Source organism: Oncorhynchus masou, chromosome 12, assembly GCF_036934945.1.
Source record: "Oncorhynchus masou masou isolate Uvic2021 chromosome 12, UVic_Omas_1.1, whole genome shotgun sequence".
In the NCBI taxonomy this organism is placed as follows: Eukaryota; Metazoa; Chordata; class Actinopteri; order Salmoniformes; family Salmonidae; genus Oncorhynchus; species Oncorhynchus masou.
In genome coordinates this window covers 36,204,938-36,219,646 of record NC_088223.1, presented here as the reverse complement: position 1 = coordinate 36,219,646, position 14,709 = coordinate 36,204,938, and the positions used below count along the sequence as shown (strand labels likewise).

At 42.6% G+C, this 14,709-nt stretch overlaps 1 protein-coding gene across 2 annotated transcripts in view; it reads right to left on the bottom strand.

Annotated features, from left to right (window-relative positions):
* The window catches only part of LOC135549964 (retinoic acid receptor RXR-beta-A-like), a 34,075-nt gene extending 23,812 nt beyond the window's left edge, over window positions 1–10,263 (bottom strand). For both annotated transcript variants that reach the window (XM_064980368.1, XM_064980370.1), the window contains exons 1-2: window positions 9,967–10,263; window positions 9,296–9,441 (exon numbers count right to left, since the gene is read on the bottom strand). In XM_064980368.1, coding sequence (XP_064836440.1) covers window positions 9,296–9,311 — 16 coding nt within the window. In that variant the 5' untranslated portion in view covers window positions 9,312–9,441; window positions 9,967–10,263. The remainder of the gene's footprint in view (window positions 1–9,295; window positions 9,442–9,966) is intronic.
* Between the last annotated feature and the right edge of the window lie 4,446 nt (window positions 10,264–14,709).

Below are 14,709 nucleotides of genomic sequence, written 5' to 3'. Positions count from 1 at the left end.
AATCTATTGTTCCATAAAGGGGTTTTAGGGGAAAGGAATCCCCCTCATCTGAACAGCTCATGCAGTTTGCACCATGACAGGACAGAATTTATAGTTGTCTGGGATGATTTTTACAGATTTTCTGACCCATTTGTAAAACAATTCTGCCCCAGTGTCATCATTTACCTCAAACTTTTCAATGTTCAACTATGAGGGAGAGGGACCATTGTCAAACCTCTGAGCCTAGACTTTGCAGCCCAGTAGTACATTCTAAAATTGGGGAGGTTTAAGCCTCCTTGACCGTAATTCAAGTGTCAGTTTATCCAGGCCAACCCTAGGGGTTTTGCCGTGCCAGATAAACCGTCTGGTCAGCTTGTCGAGAGAGGAAAAGAATGGTGTGGGAACAGGGATAGGGAAAGAATGAAACAAATATAGAAATCTGGGCAGGACATTCATTTTAACTACATTGATTCTACCCAGTAGAGTGAGAGGCAAGTCCATCCATTTACAAAGGTCACCTTCCACCTTTTGCAATAAACTGGCCAGATTGAGTTTATAGAGGTTGTTCAGATTACCATCCACCATTATGTCCAAATATGTGAAGTCCATAGGCGACCATCTAAAAGGAAACTTGTGCTTGATGGTATGATGGCCAAAGACAGACAACGGTAAGATTTCGCTTTTATCAAAACTAACCTTATATCCAGAGAAAGAACTATAACACTGTAGTAGGATCTGCAAGTGAGAGAGGGAATGTTCTGGGTTTGTTAGAAATAAGATAAGGTCATCCGCAAAGAGTGATAATTTATGGGTATGGGGGCCCACCTGTAAGCCATGTATGTCAGGGCACGTTCTAATAGCCTCAGCCAACGGTTCGATGGCGAGGGCAAAGAGGTGGGGGCTAGTTGGGCAACCTTGTCTGTTCCCCCTATAAAGAGGGAAAGAGGAGGAAGTAATCCCATTGGTAGCAATCCTAGCTTTAGGAGATTTGTAGAGTGATTTTATCAAATTTACCAACACGGTACCTAAACCAAACTCTTCCAAGACGCGAAAGAAGTATGGCCATTCAACCCTATCAAAGACCTTTTCAGTGTCGAGGGAGACTGCGACACTAGGTATTTTGTTTTTGTTAGCAAGGTGAATTATATCAAAGAACCTTCTGAGATTATTGGAGGACAATCTATAAATTATGAAGCCAGTCTGATCTGGGTTGACCAACAGGGGAAGACATGACTCCATTCTCTTAGATAGCATCTTGGTGACCAGTTTACAATCCGTGTTAAGGAGAGATTGGTCTATAGGAGGCGCACTTTAGCGGGTTTTTCCCTTTCTTGTGGATTACAGTAATCACTGCTTGAGAGAAAGACTGGAAAGTGGTCGTCTTCCCTAGCTTTTTAAAGTACCTCCATAAGATAGATGACCAACAGCTCCCTAAATTTGTTATAGAACTCTGGAGGGAAGCCATCCTCACCAGGAGATTTATTAGAAGGTAAGGATTTAATGGCTTCCAACAATTCAGGAACTGAGAAGTGTTCACTCAGGCGCTCTCTGTCTTCCTCTGACAGGCATTGGAGGTTGAGAGGGGAGAAAAATGAGTCTATCTCTGATAGATCATTGCTTGATTGGGAAGTGTAGAGGTCTTCATAGTATTTTTTTAAAGTATTATTAATTTCAGTGGGGTCGAAAGATATCTCATTAGTAAGAGTTTCTATAGCATTAATCGTCCTCTTACTTTCCTCTGCTTTCAGTTGCCATGCCAATACTTTGTGAGCTTTCTCTCCAAGCTCGTAATAACGCTGTTTTGATTTATTGATGGCCCTCTCAGCTTGATATGTGTTCAGAATATTATATGTCATTTTTTTATTTACCAAAAGCCTATATATATCTTTAGTCTGGCCTCTTTGGTAGGTTTTCTCTAGCTCAGAGAGTTCAGATTCAAGGGCACTCCGCACTGTGTTTTCTCTTCAGCCCTTTAGTATAGGACTAACCCTGCGTTTTTATTTAATATTAGTGGCTCCCGTCTATTTTAATATTAATAAATATTTCACTTTCTTTGGTCATAGGAACAACATGAATTTGTGCAGAAGGAAGATGAGGTGCGACTCAAGTTTAGCCATTAGGTGGAAGATGATATCCCCTCTCTCTGGTCAGTCTCACCTTTATTTAACCAGGCAAGTCAGCTAAGAACAAATTCTTATTTACAACGACGGCCTACCCCGGCCATACCCGGACGACGTTGTGCCAATTGTGTGCCGCCCTATGGGACTCCCAATCACGGCCAGATGTGATAGGAGCCCCGCAAAAAAGGAGGGACTGCTGCTCTCTCCCTTCCTCTGCAGAGACTAATGCCATGTTCAATACAACTGGCAACTCGGAAATCTCAGACTTCCGTGCATTCAAGACAACTGGGAACTCAGGAAAAAAGCTCCCAGTTCTCAGTCAAGTTCCCAGTTGTCTTGAAAGCACCATGACCATCAGATGAGTGGTACCATCAATCCAGTAAAATAAAAAAGCTAATTATTTGTGAATCATTTCAATTTATGCTCAACTGTGGCTCACAGGTGCTACACCAACTGATCTAAGCTCGAGTTTTGAAATATAATATGGTCTGAGAAGGACAATATTGGCAGGCCAGGCAGATAGTCAATATGCTGTGATAATGTATTAGGCCAGGCATATAGTCAATATGCTGTGATAATGTATTAGGCCAGGCATATAGTCAATATGCTGTGATAATGTATTAGGCCAGGCATATAGTCAATATGCTGTAATAATGTATTAGGCAGACTGCACAAACCTCATTCTTACAGAACTGTTTTAAATCAAGTTAATGTTACATTTTTAAAGAAAGAAATCTGAGCGATAGATCTCGGCTGGCTTTTTCTTTTTGGTACTTTTACCACTTTTTCTCCCCAGTTTCGTGATATCCAATATACAGTCTCGTCCCATCGCTTCACCTCCCGTACGAACTCCTGAGAGGCGAAGGTCGAAAGCCATGTGTCTTCCGAAACACGACCCCGCCAAGCCGCACTGCTTCTTGGCACATGCTTGCTTAACTCAGAAGCAAGCTGCACCAATGCGTCTCCTCCGTACAGCTGGCGACCGAAATCAGCGTGCATGCACCCGGCCGCCACAAGGAGTTGCTAGAGCGAGATGGGACAACGACATCCCAGCCGGCCAAACACTCCCCTAACCCGGACGACGCTGGGCCAATTGTGCGCCGCCTCATAGGTCTCCCGGTCGCGGCCAGCTGCGACACAGCCCAGGATCAAACACGGATCTGTAGTGACGCCTCTAGCACTGCAGTTCCTTAGACCGCTGCGCCACCCAGGAGGCCCACGGCTTGCTTTTTGACTGACCGGTTGGCTGGCTTCAGGACCATGTAGACAGCTCAGAGCGGGGATGGGAAGTCTGCTTGCCCAGCTGGCTGGTGGATGGCTCAGAGCATGGCAGGAAGGCTGTTTGCCCTGCTGGCTGGCTTTAGGACAGCGCATAGATGCAGCTCTGCATTAAACAGTGCAACTTCTCTCAAAACAGTGCGGAGGTGAAGATGGCAGTAGATGGCTAGTTAACTGCTGTTTGACTTGACATGAAACTAAACTAGAGTTTTTTAACCCGGTGCTGAGCTACTGCGTAGCAGCTAATTGCTATATAACACGTGTTGTAGAATGTTAAGTTCCCTATCAACTGAGGTGAATGAAGTTACAGCAGCCAATGAGATAATGGCTGGAGTCAATTTATTATCAGATTTTTTTGCATTGTAGAAATACAATAAATGAGCTTCAACTTTATAATAACCCCCCTCCAACCCCTCCCATGTCACTTTGCCATACCCTAGGTTTAGCTGAAATGAAGCTAGGCCTTCTATATCTCTGGGAATAATTCTGTATAAGCAATAATTAATAACAACAACCACATTTCCATCCAACCATTTAATGCGGATGAATTACCTGACAAGAAAAAAGTAATGACCGGCTAATGGAAACAAATTTAAAATGCCAACAGACAATTTGTTCATTTAACATGGTGGGATCTTTTTGTGTGCAAATATAATGTGCAAATATTGATATCATAACCATCATATCGAAGTCATGCTGTGTGGTCTTCCCACTACGACTCGGGAAAGCATGCAGTTTAATAGGCTAGATGAAATACATTCACAAGGTGGTGAATGTGCAAGGTGATGATGAGTTTGATGCTCCTTTTGAATAAATATCAAGGGTCTTATTCTGATGACATGATGATCGATGCTTGGCTGCCATTTGATATATACAAATAATGTCGCTCTTATCCATAATAATCTCAATGTAGGTAGCCTACCCGTACTGTATCTGTGAGCTGTTGGCTAGAGCGTATGTACCAAGACCAGAGAGGGCACATTTGCTATATAGGTTTACGTGACAAAACCATCAGTTGAAAATGCGATCGAAACCAATTTAACTTGCCTTTTTTTTTTTACTTGTACATGGGAATTTGACGGCAGTTATTTTCATGTGCACTACGTCATCATGCACAGGCTTTGGGCCACAAAAACTAAGTTTATTGGAAACATCTCTGACGTGTAAAATGCACGTATTGTTTTATGCAGATTTTAGAATATTTGCATGAAAATCTGTCACAAATTGGATGGAAACCTAGCTAGTAATAATAATACATTTTGTAAAGCGCATTTCCGATGCTCATTGCACATACAGTGCCATCAACAAGTATACAGACCCCTTGACATTTTCCACAATGTTGTGTTACAAAGTGGGATAAAAATGAGTTAATTGTCATTTTTTGTCAACGATCTGCACAAAATACTCTGTAATGTCAAAGCTGAAGAAAATGTAACTTTTTTTTATCAATGGAAAATAAAATAAATATATCTTGATATATCTTGATTAGATAAGTATTCAACCCCGAGTCAATACATGATAGAATAACCTTTGGCAGCTTTTACAGCTGAGTCTTTCTAAATCGAAGATCTTTGCACACCTGGATTGTACAATATTTTAAAAAAATATTCAAGCTCTGTCAAGTCGGTTGTTGATCACTGATAGACTGCCATTTAAGTCTTGCCATAGATTTCCAAGCAGATTTAATTCAAAACTGTATCTAGGTCACTCAAGATCAGTCAATATTGTCTTGGTAAGTAACTCCAGTCTATATTAGGCCTTGTGTTTTAGGTAATTGTTCTGCTGAAAGTAACATAACATTGTTTAAATCAATTCAAACTTGATTTGTCACATGCTCTGAATACAATAGGTTTAGACCTTATAGGGAAATGCTTGCTTACAAGCACTTAACCAACAATGCTTTTAAATAGCAAATAAAAGTAGCAAATAATTAAACAGCCGCAGTAAAATAACAATAGCGAGGCTATATACAAGGGGTACCAGTACAGAGTCAATGTGCGGGGGGCACCGGTTATTCAAGGTAATATGTACATGTAGGTAGAGTTAAAGTGACTATGCATAGATAATAAACAGAGAGTAGCAGCAGCGTAAAAGAGTGGTCTGGATAGCCCTTTGATTAGCTGTCCAGGAGTCTTATGGCTTGGGGGTAGAAGATGTTAAGAAGCCTTTTGGACCTAGACTTGGCGCTCCGGTACCGCTTGCCGTGCGGTAGCAGAGAGAACAGTCCATGACTAAGGTATCTCCAAGTGTCTGGTGGAATACAGATTGAACTAGGTTTTCCTCTAGGATTTTGCTTGTGCTTAGCTCTATTCCATTTATTTTTACCCTAAAAAACTCCCTAGTCCTTGCCGGTCACAGGAATACCTATAAAATGATGCAGCTACCACCATGCTTGAAAATATGACGAGTGGTACTCAGTGATGTGTTTGATTTGCCCCGTACATAACTTTCTGTCCTGAATACAACTTTTTTGCAGTCTTACTTTAGTGCTTTATTGCAAACAGGATGCATGTTTTGGATTATTTTTATTCTGTACAGGCTTCCTTTTCCCTGTTATTTCTGTTAGTATTGTGGAATAACTACAATGTTGTTGATCCATCCTCAGTTTTCTCCTATCACAGCCATTAAACTTCGATTTAAAATCACCATTGGCCTCATGGTGAAATCCCTGAGCGTTTTTTCACTCTTTGGTAACTCGAATTAGGAAGGGTGCCTTTGTCTTTGTAGTGACACACTGTCCAAAGTGTAATTAATGCTTGAAGGGATATTCAATGTCTGCTTCTATTTTTTTACCCACCTACCAATAGGTGCCCTTCATTGGAAACCATTGGAAAACTTCCCTCGTCTTTGTAGTTGAATCGGTGCTTGAAATTCACTGCTCGACTAAGGGACCTTACAGATAATTGTATTTGTGGGGTACAGCAATGGGGCAGTCATTGAAAACTCAGGTTAAACACTATTATTGTACACAGATGGAGTCTATGCAATTTATTAAGCACATTTCTACTCCTGAACTAATTTAGGTTTGCCATAATAAAAGGGTTGAATACTTGACTCAAGACATTTCAGCTTTTCATTTTTTATTAATTTGTAAACATTCCGAAAAACAAAATTCCACTGTGACATAGGGTATTATGTGTAGATCAGTGACAAAATCTAAATGTAATACATTTTAAATTCAGGCTGTAACACAATGTGGAAAAAGTCAAGGGGAGATGGGGTACTTTTTGAAGGCACTGTTAGAAAACTAAATTCAGCAACAATACAGTAAAATGTACAGAAAAAAATCACAATACATCAAACCATTGCCTACTAATACAAAACAAGAGATTAAGCAATTCATTTTGTATCTATTTATTTATCCTTTATTTAACTAGGCAAGTCAGTTAAGAATAAATTCTTATTTACAATGACGGCCTACACCATCATAAAACATAAAATGCTAGCTCGAATAGGTAGGTCTTTAGTTGTGTTTTAAAAAAGGAAGTTGAAGCTGCCTCCTTGACATGTGTAGGACACCCATGATGCACAGGCTTGTAGCTGTGTGACCAGCCTGTTTGAGTCTGACAATCGTAGTGAGCGTGCAGGAGAATAGTTCTCTATACGTTGGCATTTGTATTTAGGTGCATCACCCTCGAGGGCCTGTATTGAACGGGAAGCCAATGGAGGTTGAATAAAGCAGAGTGGTTTGATTAATCTAGTATTTCAACAATTAATTGGTATATACAGCCTGAAACTAATGACTGTAAAATCGTGTAAATGTTCCTTACAAGCCAGAATGTTGAATTAAATGACATTGGAACTTAATCTACCAGTTGTCTGTCCTTCAGATGTTCGAAATACGACACAAAATATCAACAGGAAAGTAATTGTTTATTGTTAAGAGCGCCGGTAGTGAAGTTTCTATTATCACCTGGCACGTGCAAAACCATGTAAATACCTGATGACTTCAGTTCATATGCATGCATCGCGTGTACACGTTTGCTCATGACCGAAGGCATGTGCACAAGATGGAAGTACATGCATGCAAAGCCCGCCTACTTACTGAAGTCAAGTTTTATTGGTCCTATGTAAGGGGTACACATTCCAACTAAAACGCTTACTTGCAGGTTCCTTCTCGACAATGCAACAATAAGAAATAATAAAATAAAAGAATACAAAGTCAAAGGCCCAGTAGAATAGTTAATACAGGAAGGCACAATGTATAGTCCAATATTTCCACGTGTTTAGGGGAAGGGAGGATTGGGGGCAAGTGTTTAAATTGCGCAGTATTTAGTACTCATAAGAGTCTGGTAGCAGCAGTTGTGATGTATGAGTGGATATCTGTGTGTGAGTGCATGTGTGCAGAGAGTCAGTGCAGGTGGTCCATCACGTTCAGCAGTCTCATGGCTTGTAGAAAGAAACTGTCTCGGAGCCTGTTGATATCAGACATACTCCAATACTGTCTGCCCGACAGTAGGGGAGTGAACAGCTCGGGGCTGTGGTCCTTGATGCTGATGGCGTTCCTCAGGCACCGTTTTGAGTAGACGTCCTGGATGGGTGGGAACACTGTCCCAATTATGTACGTGTGTCTCCTGACCCCTCCCGTCTCAGCCTCCAGTATTTATGCTGCAGTAGTTTGTGTCGAGGGGCTAGGGTCAGTCTGTTATATCTGGAGTATTTCTCCAGTGTCCTGTGTGAATTTACGTGTGTTCTCTCTAATTCTCTCTTGCTTTCTTTCCCTCTCTCGGGGGACCTGAGCCCTAGGACCATGCATCAGGACCACCTGGCATGATGACTCCTTGCTGTCCCCGGTCTAACTGGCCGTGCTGCTGCTCCAGTTTCAACTGTTCTGCCTGCGGCGATGGAACCCTGATCTGTGCTGACCTGTTGCACCCTCGACAACCACTGTGATTATTATTATTTGACCATGCTGGTCATTTATGAACATTTGAACATCTTGGCCATGTTCTGTTATAATCTCCACCGGCACAGCCAGAAGAGAACTGGCCACCCCTCATAGCCTGGTTCTTCTCTAGGTTTCTTCCTAGGTTTTGGCCTTTCTAGGGAGTTTTTCCTACCACCATGCTTCTACACCTGCATTGCTTGCTGTTTGGGGTTTTAGGCTGGGTTTCTGTACAGCGCTTTGAGATATCAGCTGATGTAAGGGGCTACATAAATAGATTTGATACTTGTGTCAGCGGGTGTTTACATGGTTTTGTGCATGTGTCAGCTGATAGACAATTTTCTTTTTGCCTTTGCCTCCCTTGTCTCACCTCATTTGCTCACATCGTATATAGACTTGTTTATACTGTATTGTTGACTGTATGTTTGTTTTACTCCATGTGTAACTCTGTGTCGTTGTATGTGTCGAACTGCTTTGCTTTATCCTGGCCAGGTCGCAATTGTAAATGAGAACTTGTTCTCTACTTGCCTACCTGGTTAAATAAAGGTGGAAAAAAAAATCTCATTCAGTACCGGCACTCTAAACAGTTGGGTAAACAATACTTTCCTATTAAATGTCGATCATCTGAAGGATTTACACCACAGACAACCGGTAAGTTCAAATATATTTAATTCAACATTCTGGCTTGAAAGGAACATTTACACAATTTAGCGGTCATTATTTTCAAGCAGTATATACCAATAATTGTGTATTAGACGCTAAATAAATCAGACAATTGGGGTGATATGGGTTTTTTGTGTAGTTTGTGAGAGCATCCTGGTAGCTATAGCTAACTAGGCTATTCAGTAAGGTAACTTAGTAACTTGTTATGCCTTGAGCCAATGTTTTATTTAACTAGGCAAGTCAAACAGTTAGCAAGCATCGTTAATGCACTAGCTAACTAGTATAGTTAACCACTGGAACATAAAGACAAAGTGTAAACGTGGATTGACAGCTAGCGAACTTCATTCGAAAACACCGATGGCCTTCTTACCTCTGCTGTCGCCCATGACTGCCTCCTTGGTGGAAAAGACGCGCTGTGACACCGATAGACGTGCTTCAATCACCCTGCTAACCAACTCAAGACCGCGGACTGAGTGAGGCCCGGGCCAGAGTCGTTTTGGGGGACCAAAAACAGAGCTGAAAAAAATCCAAAACAAAATAATGAAATAACATCCGCAAATGTCTACATTTGTAATCAGACCCGTGCGTTTGACAGCCAAGTATTTCCTAACATGAGCCACGAGGACCCATACTCATTAGTGTATGTGTGCATTTTGGCCAAGAAGCATAACGTTATCGTTTGCTGGCTAACTAGCTTAGCCCGACTGGGTAACAAAACAAGCTAATAACAAACCACTTAGTTAGCTATCTATAATTACTATCTAACTAGATTCCTACAAACGCCGAGTCGACAAAATATTGTCCTGTAGACAGTGCAGCCATAAAGGAATGAGCGTTTTGTATCATTGGTACAGCTAGCAACCGAGCTAGCTGGCTAGCGTAGTGCAACAACTAACCAGAGAGAACTCGCAAGTGATAACGTTAGTTGGCCAGTTTGGAAACAATTCATATTAGCTATTCATTTCCCCAACAGTAAGATATAGCGTTAATGCTAACACAAAATATGCTATGCATCAACAATAATTATAGCCAGCTACTAACGTTCTTGGTCGTGCAGTTTCTTCGCATGAAAATATATGGTAGTAGGTCAGGCAGGCCACGAGTTCTTCCTCTCTCCCCACTTTCCCTCGGTCAGTCCTCTCTTCCCCTGCCCTGCTGCCTGTGGTTGACTGAGTAACGGTAGCTACTGTACCAAAGACAGTACAGTCTGAAGAGGTTTTGTAATTTAAAAAATACTATAAATCTGAACGTCTGTAATGAGCATTATGATGCATTTACATGACACTTTAATAACATGCAGCCAGGTTCCCCATTAACATTACATGGGGAATATTAACACTGGGGCCTCTCAATGGTGTGTACTTAGGCCCCTCCTGTATTCCCTGATCACCCAGGACTGCGTGGCCAAACATGACTCCAACACCATCATTACGTTTGCTGACGACACAACAGTGGTAGGCCTGTTCACAGACAACGATGAGACGGTCTATAGGAAGGAGGTCAGAGAACTGTCAGTGCGGTGCCAAGACAACAACCTCTCCCTCAATGTGAGCAAGACAAAGGAGGTGATCGTGGACTACGGGAAAAGGTGGGCCGATCAGGCCCCCATTAACATCGACGGGCTGTAGTGGAGCGGGTCGAGAGTTTCAAGTTCCTTGGTGTCCACATCACCAACAAACTATCATGGTCCAAACATACCAAGACAGTTGTGAAGAGGACATGACAACACCTTTTCCTCCTCAGGAGACTGAAAAGATTTGTCATGGGTCCCCAGTTCCTCAAAAGGTTCTACAGCTGCACCATCGAGAGCATCCTGACCGGACTCCAGTCACCCAAGTCATAGACTGTTTTCTCTGCTACCGCACAGCAATCGGTACCAGAGTGCCAAATCTAGGACCAAAAGGTTCCTCAACCGTTTCTACCCCCAATTCATTCGACTGCTGAACAATTCATAAAAATCGTCAGATGCCGAGCAGTTGCCATACCAGGCGGTGATGCAACCAGATGCTCTCGAAAATGCAGCTGTAGAACCTTTTGAGGAACTGGGGACCCATGCCAAATCTTTTCTCTTCCGACAGGGAAACAGTTTTGTCGTGCCCTCTTCACGACTGTCTTGGTATGTTTGGACCATGATAGTTTGTTGGAGATGTGGAAACCAAGGAACTTAACTCTTGACCCGCTCCACTACAGCCCCGTCGATGTTAATGGGGGCCTTTTCGGACCACCTTTTCCTCTAGTCCACAATCAGCTCCTTTGTCTTGCTCACATTGAGGGAGAGGTTGTTGTCCTGGCACTACACTGCCAGTTCTCTGACCTCCTCCCTATAGGCCGTCTCATCGTTGTCTGTGATCAGGCTTACCACTGTTGTGTCGTCAGAAAACGTAATGATGGTGTTGCAGTCGTGTTTGGCCACACAGTCGTGGGTGACAGGGAATACAGGAGGGGACTAAGTACACACATCTGAAAGGCCCCAGTGTTAAGGATCAGCGTGGCAGACATGTTGTTGCCGACTCTTACCACCTGGGGGCGGCCCGTCAGGAAGTCCAGGATCCAGTTGCAGAGGGAGGTGTTTAGTCCCAGAGTCCTTAGCTTAGTGATGAGCTTCGTGGGCACAATGGTGTTGAACACTGAGCTGTAGTCGATGAACAGCATTCTCACATAAGTGTTCCTTTTGTCCAGGAGAGATAGGGCGGTGTGGAGTGCGATTCAGATCGTGTCATCTGTGGATCTGTTGGGGCGGTTTGTGAATTGGCGTGGGTCTAGGGTGTCCGGGAGGATGCTGTTGATGTGAGCCATGACCAGCCTTTCAAAGCACTTCATGGCTACTGACGTGAGTGCCACGGGGCGGTAATCATTTAGGTAGGTTACCTTCGCTTCCTTGGGCACAAGGACTATGGTGGTCTGCTTGAAACATGTAGGTATTACAGACTCGGTCAGGGAGAGGTTGAAAATGTCAGTGAAGACACTTGACAGTTAGTTCACACATGCGTTGAGTACACGTCCTGGTTATCCGTCTGGCCCAGCGGCTTTGTGAATGTTGACCTGTTTAAAGGTTTTGTTCACATCGGCTACCGAGAGTGTTATCACACAGTCATCCAGAACAGCTGGTGCTCTCGTGCATGCTTCAGTGTTGCTTGCCTTAAAGCGAGCATAAAAGGCATTTAGCTCATCTGTTAGGCTTGCGTCACTGGGCAGCTCGCATCTGGGTTTCCCTTTGTAGTCCATAATAGTTTTCAAGCCCTGCCACATCCGACGAGCGCCAGAGCCGGTGTAGTAGGATTCAATCTTAATCCTGTAATAACGCTTTGCATGTTTGATGGTCCGTCTGAGAGCATAGCGGGATTTGTTATAAGCATCCGGATTAGTCTCCCGCTCCTTTAAAGCGTCAGTTTTGACCTTGTGCATTTGCATTTATCATAATTATGCGTTATCATAGTAGAATGTATAATGCAGTTTAAAACCATGGTATTTCCATGATCCACATGTATACCAGGTTATAAATGAGACCATACCATGGCATTATTTAGGCACATGGCAGTACCATCATACTTCAAAGCTAAAACCATGGTATAAGTGAAAGTACGATAGTAGTACCATGGTACATTTTTGTAAGGGACAGTCCCCAGCCAGGCAGTGTTGCAGCGCAAGGCAGAAATAGTTTGCACAGTTTACAGTGTGCGTGTCACGACTTCTGCCGAAGTCGGTCCCTCTCCTTGTTCGGGCGGCGTTCGGCAGTCGACGTCACCGGTCTTCTAGCCATCGACGATCCACCTCTCATTTTCCATTTGTTTTGTCTTGCCTTCGTCCACACCTGGTTTCAATTCCATCATTACATGTTGTGTATTTAACCCTCTGTTCTTCCCATGTCCTTGTCCGGAATTGCTTATGCAAGTTGGGGCGGCAGGGTAGCCTAGTGGTTAGAGCGTTGGACTAGTAACCGAAAGGTTGCAAGTCCAAACCCCCGAGCTGACAAGGTACAAATCTGTCGTTCTGCCCCTGAACAGGCAGTTAACCCACTGTTCCTAGGCCGTCATTGAAAATAAGAATTTGTTCTTAACTGACTTGCCTAGTAAAATAAAGGTTAAAAAAAAAAAAAAAATGCTGGTGTGTAACGGGTTTTGTTTACTCATTCATTTATTGTTCTGTTTACAGTGGCGTTATTTATTAAACTGCGCCGTTGTAAATCAATTTTTTGCTCTCCTGCGCCAGACTTCTCTGCCACCATTTCGCACCCCCTACAGAGAGTTTGGTTCAGGTCAGGGAGATACATATTCTCTAGAATATAATAGTAGGTAGCCATAGTCTACAGACAATGTAAATACCACAGCAACTCCCGGCACACAAAACCTCAGCTCCTGGCCGGCGGGCCCGCAGAAAGGCTGGGAGAGATTAAAATGTGCCTTCTAATTGGCCTATTTACCCAACATTGGAATGATATTTCAATATTATACATTTCCATAACCTAAATAATTAATATATGATGCCTAGCCAAGCATATCATTGTTTGAAACCTGGACATTTTACATAGCCTATCTTACCTTGGGCTCCCGAGTGGCTTCAGCGTTCTATTGCACTGTATCTCAGTGCTAGAGTCGTCACTACAGACCCTGGTTCGATTCTAGGCTGTATCACAACTGACCGTGATTGGGAGTCCCATAGGGCAGCGCACAATTGGCCCAGCATCGTCTGGGTTAGGGTTTGGCCGGGGTAGAACTAAGAATTAGTTCTTAACTGACTTGCCTAGTTAAATAAAGGTTCAATAAACAAATATCAAGTAATGAATAGTGTACAGCCAAAATCTGACCATAGACATATCCATCACTGTCACATTATAAAAAACGCTCTCATCAGATGCGCGTTTGAGAATGGTGTTCTCACATAATAGCATTTTGGAATGTTCACACACATGGCTGAGACAAGTGGACACATTGTTGAGCTTGGAATGGGAATTATTCATATTTTATCAAGCTTAATGTTGTGATCTGTTTTATCAGCCTCATCTTTGTGTTTAAACATTTTAGTATGGAACCACTGTTAAACATTTTAGTATGGAACCACTGTTAAACATTTTAGTATGGAACCACTGTTAAACATTTTAGTATGGAACCACTGTTAAACATTTTAGTATGGAACCACTGTTAAACATTTTAGTATGGAACCACTGTTAAACATTTTAGTATGGAACCACTTTTCTGGCCTATCGTCTCGCAACTGTCCCAAAGTCTGTTTTGAACCATCCCAGACATATTTTTTAAAACGTTTTTAATGGACTATAAACATTTTAGAGCCCTGGTTGTAGGTGATACAGAATCTGATTCCACCAGCATGCACAGGGTGAAGGTAAGTTGGCCAAAATACACACACCTTGAGGTTAGTTAGCTAAATTAGCAAACAGTAAAGTTATTTGATTTCCCCCCACTGTAACACAGTAGTATGTTAGCCAGCAGTGCACAATATGGGTTTCGGTAGATAAACTAAAGTTAGCTAGGTGGCTTACACGAAAAATTACTTATAAATAAATAGCTAGGCACCGTATTTGTCATCTGCCCTCTTGGTGCTGGCATCAGCTGTAGCTGAGCTACTAACGTTAGCTAAATCTAAACTCTTTGTTTCAAATCCTCATCGCTATATTCCGGTTGAAACATGGATGTCACCATATAGCTAATAGACGTTCCATCGTCTAAGTTGTGTTGATGAGAGGAATCACTTGAAGCCATTGCATCTGGTCAGTTCTTTCAGTTGTGCCCAAAGAATTGTTATTAGTGTCCACCTCCTTTTCAAAAA